A 5,396-nucleotide genomic window follows, 5' to 3' on the forward strand; every position below is an offset into this window, starting at 1 on the left:
GGGAGGCCCCCTCCCCCCTCCTGGGTGCTGGAGAGACTCTAGCAGCCACACTAAGCCACCCAGGCGCGCCTGGGACAAAAACCCCAAACCAAACCAAACCCACTGCCACTGAGTTGATGACGACTCCCAGTGAGCCTAGCGGCCAGGGCAGGGCTGCCCCTGTGAATGCCCGAGCCTGCAGCTCCTTCCCGGAAGAGAAAGAAAGCCCCAGAGCAGCTGGTGGTGTCAAACTGCTGACCTTTCAACTCAAAGTAACCACAGCTCTGGGTCAGAGGGATGCCAATTTGCATGTGGGGGGTAGTGGGGGGAGGACAAGGGGCAGTGTGCAGGCTGAGGACACAGGAACTGTGTCCAGGAAACTGCCCCTTTGGAGGGGCAGGAAGTGAGGGAGGCACCGTGGGAGAGACAGTCCGTGGGAGCCGGTGGCCGGGCTGGCCAGGATTGCCTCATGGGCGGGTCCTTCCCACAGACCTTACTTGCTGGTTAATGACCAGGGCCTTCGGAAGCTCGCAGGCTGCTGTGAGCAGAAGAGAGTGGGTTAGGGGAGGACCAGGCAGGGAAAGGGGCTCAAGATGTAACGGGAGGAAGGAGACTTTCAGCTGCTAACCCAAAGCCCCAAAGCTTGGCCCTTGGGACCCACCAGCTACTCCTGGGGAGACAGATGAGGCCGCGCTGGTTTTCATAAGGATGACCTTGGAAACCTCTGGGCAGTTGACTCCGTCCTACAGGGTCACACGGAAGTGTGGGAGAGACCGGGTGACAAGGTGCGTGGGAAGGGAGAGAGGGCCAGAATGGGAGGGCCCTACTAGGAGGCAGGGTGGGGAGAGGGGGTCAGGGGACTTGGATCTTGGTGGTGGTATTGGTGCTTCTGAAGTCCAGGACCCTGGTGCTGGCTCACCACCCTCTCCCCTCCCACCTGTCTCTCCCCCAGCAGCACGAGTCCCTGGAGAAGCACAACCACGCTCTTCGGAAGGAGATCCAGGCCCTGCGGGCTGAGCTGGCTTGGTGGGGCCGGACCCTGCATGTGCATCAGCGCCTGTGCCCCAAGGCTGCCTCTTCTCTCACGGCCCCAGGGGACCCTGGGCCCCCTGAGTGTACAGAGCAGCCCGGCCTCTTCCAGGCTCCAGCCTCCCTGCCCTGGGCTCTGTACCCCTCCCCACCTCTGCGGCCTCCTGACCCCCTGGGCCTCCTCGAGTGCCCTCTACCCTCGATGGGCTTGGGCCCCGCCGAGGTCCCAGGGCCTTCAGTGCAGCTGTCCCCCAGCCCTGTCCTGCCACCCGCCACGGCCTGCCCCAACCTTCAGGGGCCTTCTTTGGCACCGAGAGCCCGGCCTGCTGGCTCCCTCAACCCTGACTGCCCCTTTGCAGCCCCCCTGGGCAGGAGCACCTTGCTGGAGAGAAGCTGCTGCCCTCTCCCCACAGGCCCGTGGCACCCCTGGATTTGCAAGGCTGCAGATCAAGGAGCACACCTCAGCACCTGCCTGCCCCATAGCTGACCTGCAAGGGCAGGGTGCGGGTCCCCGCTCTCACCCCTCCTCACCTCCCACCGCTCTCCTCCGCCCACACTCACTTCTAGTCCTGACCCTGGAGCCAGACTGGCCCCTTCCTGGGACTCACGAAGTGGCCCCAGCACAAAACTACGCCCTCTGTTGTCACTGGGCCCTGCCCCGGGCTCACTCGCTGGGTCAGAAGCCTCCCACTGGGGCCAGGCTGCCCCCCGCTGTCTTACTTCAGCTTCTCAGCCCGGCTACAAAGTCCAGATTCTCACTGGGCTTTCTCAGAACTGGGAAAAGAGACTCAGAGAAACAAAGGGGCTGTCTGAGGTCACACGGCCTTTCTTGGGACCAGAAATACTGCCTTCTGCTCCCCCCGACTCCTGGCCAGCTATTGCCCTAGGTTCCCTAGGGGTTAAAGTTCTGGCAACTGAGGCTGGTGTGTGGAGGCTTAAACGCTGGCGGTGGGGAGAGACCTGCCTTTCACTGGGGCGAGCTGGGGGGCTGGGGCAGAGTTCAAGGTCGGGCAGGGAGGAAGGTGTGCACTTTCCTCTCATCCAGCAGTTCATTCCATGCCGATGAGATCTCGGTGGCCAGGGCTGGGGTGGGGAAATGCCCACAGCAGTCCCGGCAGGAACTCCTGAGTTGGGAGGGCCATGCTGAGGATGCTGGGAGAGGTCCTGCCAGATCAGCGCCCAAGGCTGCTCTGGAGAAGCTCCCTGCCCTGAGAAGTCCCGATGGATGGGCTTCTGGGCGCCTTCCATGCCAAACACTGAAGACAGAAGGAACGGGTGCGGGATGGGCAGGGCGAGGGTATCCTCAGACAAGTGCCAGGTTCATTCCTCCAACCCTGCCAACCCTTTATCCGTGGACCTTCCACGGCCGCCCTGCCTGCACAGAGATGGGCTTGGGCTGAGGGCAGCTGGAAGGAGCCGAGGAAGAGGACTTGGGACGCAGACACCAGGCAGGGGCACTGTAAGGGGCTTGAGATGGGAAAAAAGAGAGAGAAAGAAATCCCAGCTTTGTGCCCAGATTTTCCCACACCTGTAAGCCAAACACTACGTAGCTCAGGCACTGCAGGGTGCTGGGCACATGCCTCAGCACATATGTTATGGGAAATAAATCCAAGCACTTTCCAATCTTTCTGCTTTGGCCAGTTGTTGACGGCTCTGGGTATGCTTTATGAAACTGACACCAAACGAACTCTGCAAGGAGCGGAAGTCCCCAAATTGACTTAAAAATGCCCGAGAACTAACGTAACCCAGGACAGAGAAGACCCTGAGAATCATCATACAGTGTGAGAGACCTGTAAAAATGGGAGAGACACCTTTGCTCATGAATCTGAAGACTTGGGATAGGGAAAATGCCGATTCCACCACAACCCATCTACAGATTCCGTGCAATCCTGACCCGAATCCCAACAGCGTTCTCGATTGCGATGGGAAAATGAGTGACCAGCTTCTTATGGGAAAGAAAGGCCCTCTGAACAGCCAAGGCCGCACTCGTGGGAAAGGACAGAGCAGGGCTCTCCCATTTCCCGGTAGGAACATGTACGACACAGCCACCAGGGGCAGAGCGGCTTCCATGTTGGGCGGTGGACTGCGAGGTCAGCAGTTCAAAACTACCCCAGGCTACGTGGGAGAAAGGCGAGGGGTGATGCCCTATAAAGATTTCCAGCCGTAGAAACCCACAAGGGCGGTGGTTCTCTACGCCCTAGAGCAGTGGTTCTTTACCTTCCTAATGCCACAACCCTTTCATACAGTTACTCATGCTGTGGTGACCCCCCCAACCATAAAATTCTTTTCGTTGCTACTTCATCACTGTCATTTTGCTACTGTGATGAATTGTCATGTAAATATCTGATATGCAGGATGTATTTCCATTGTTACAAATCGAACACAATTAAACATAATTAAAGCACAGTGACTCAGCACACAACAATATGTAATTATATATTGTGAGATATTTATGTGCTTTCTGATGGTCTTAGGCGACCCCTGTGAAAGGGTTGTTCGACCCCCAAAGGGGTCAAGACCCACAGGTTGAGAACTGCTGTGCTAGACGGTCTCTGTGAGTCAGAATTGACTCGATGGCAGGGACTTTGCGTTTACACGGCCACTGTCACTAAGGCAGCCTGGTTCTGGCTCAATGACAGACACACAGACCAGTGGAACTGGCGTGAGAACTTGGGATCACATCCGGCCATGGATGGACAGTGGATTTTTGACAACGGGTCCAGGACGCACTTTCAATGCGACAGACACCTCCTCTTCAATGTGAAAGGTCCTGGACCAACTGATACCTGCAGAAAACGAGACAGGACCCACACCTCACACCACTCAAAATCTAACTAAAAATGCATCAGAGAGGTACCTCAATGTTCAAACGGGACTTCCTGGGGGACACCCCGGGAAGAGCACTGTAGGCTCTCATCCTTTGTGAGAATGGGGTCGCAGGCGTTGCGGCCAATGCACATATAGGGGGAGACAAAAGCAGTAGGTGGGACCTCAAAAACATCACGCATTTCCACTTATCAGAAGACTTTAGGTAAAGAATAAATAGATAACCCACGGATGGGGTAAAGACCTTTGGAAATGATTTATCTGATAAGGGTCTAACCTTTAGAATCTAGAGGAAAGGGCAACAGCTCAACCACAGAAAGACAAAGACCCAATCGTGAAATGGACAAAGGACACGAACAGAGCCTTCATCAAGGAGGACACTCAGGCAGCCAACAATCAGACGACGAGATGTTTGCTCCTAGGCCACCAGCTTGCGGAAACATTCTGATTCATGTTCCATCAATTCCTGGAAGCCAAAGAAGCCCTGGAAGCAGTTACTCGTCTGTGCCAGGAAATTCGGAAGACAGCTACTTGGTCCACTGATGGGAAGAGACCCATATTTGTGCCCATTCCAAAGAAAGGTGGCCCAACAGATGCTCAACCTACAGAGCAATGTCATTGATACGGCACGCACGTAAAATTCTGCTGAGGATTATCTAACCACAGCCGCAGAAGCACATGACAGGGAGCTGCCAGAAGTTCAGGCTGGAGTCAGAAGAGGACATGGAACAAGGGATATCATTGCTGATGCCGCATGGATCATGACTCAAAGCAGAGAACACCAAAAAGATGCTTCCTTGGGTTTTATTGACTATCCGGAGGCATTCAGCTGTGTGGACCATGATAAACTCTGGGTAACCTTGAGGAGAACGAGAATTCCAGAACAAGCCGTTGTGCTCGTGAGGAAGTTGGACGTGGATCAAGAGGCAGCTGTGCAAACAGAACAAAGGAATGCTGCATGGTATAAAATCAGGAAATCGCGACGATATTCATTCAATCTGTATGCTGAGCAAATCATCAGAGAACCTGGCTTATCTGAAGAAGAGTGTGGCATCAGGATTGGAGGAAGGATTGTCAAAAACCTGTGCTATGCAAGTGATACAACTTTGCATGCTGAAAGTGAGGAGGACTTGAAGCCCTTGCTGATGAAGATCAAGGATTGCAGCCTGCAGTATGGACGACACCTCAATGTAAAGAGCACTCAAATCCTCACAGCTGAACCACGAGGTAACATCATCATCAACGGAGTAAAAGTTAAAAGTTGTCAAGGATGTTGTCTTGCTTGGATCCACAAACAGTGCTCATGGAAACAGCAGTCAAGAGGTCAAATGACACATCGTGTTAGGTAAATCTCACGCACAAGATCTCTCTAGAGGATTGAAGAGCAAGGATGTTCCTTTGAGGACTATGGTTGTCTGACTCATCCACAGCATTTCCACTGCTTCCTATGGGTGTTCAAGTTCATTGAATAAGGAAGACCGTAGAAAAATTGATGCATTTGAAGTATGGTGGGTGCTGGAGAAAAATGTTGAAAGTACCAAGAAAAGAAAAGAAAGAAAGTA

At 54.3% G+C, this 5,396-nt stretch overlaps 1 protein-coding gene across 1 annotated transcript; it reads left to right on the forward strand.

The window, feature by feature from the left end:
• The first annotated feature begins 687 nt into the window (after positions 1-687).
• BATF2 (basic leucine zipper ATF-like transcription factor 2) lies at positions 688-1,988 on the forward strand. Its single transcript, XM_045297173.1, is given in 4 exon segments — positions 688-764; positions 880-1,330; positions 1,332-1,367; positions 1,369-1,988. Coding segments are annotated over 4 exon segments (687 nt in total). The 3' UTR covers positions 1,492-1,988.
• Positions 1,989-5,396: the final 3,408 nt, after the last annotated feature.

Source organism: Echinops telfairi, unplaced genomic scaffold (assembly GCF_000313985.2).
Source record: "Echinops telfairi isolate 266 unplaced genomic scaffold, ASM31398v2 ScPeMD7_7417;HRSCAF=8455, whole genome shotgun sequence".
NCBI lineage: Eukaryota > Metazoa > Chordata > Mammalia > Afrosoricida > Tenrecidae > Echinops > Echinops telfairi.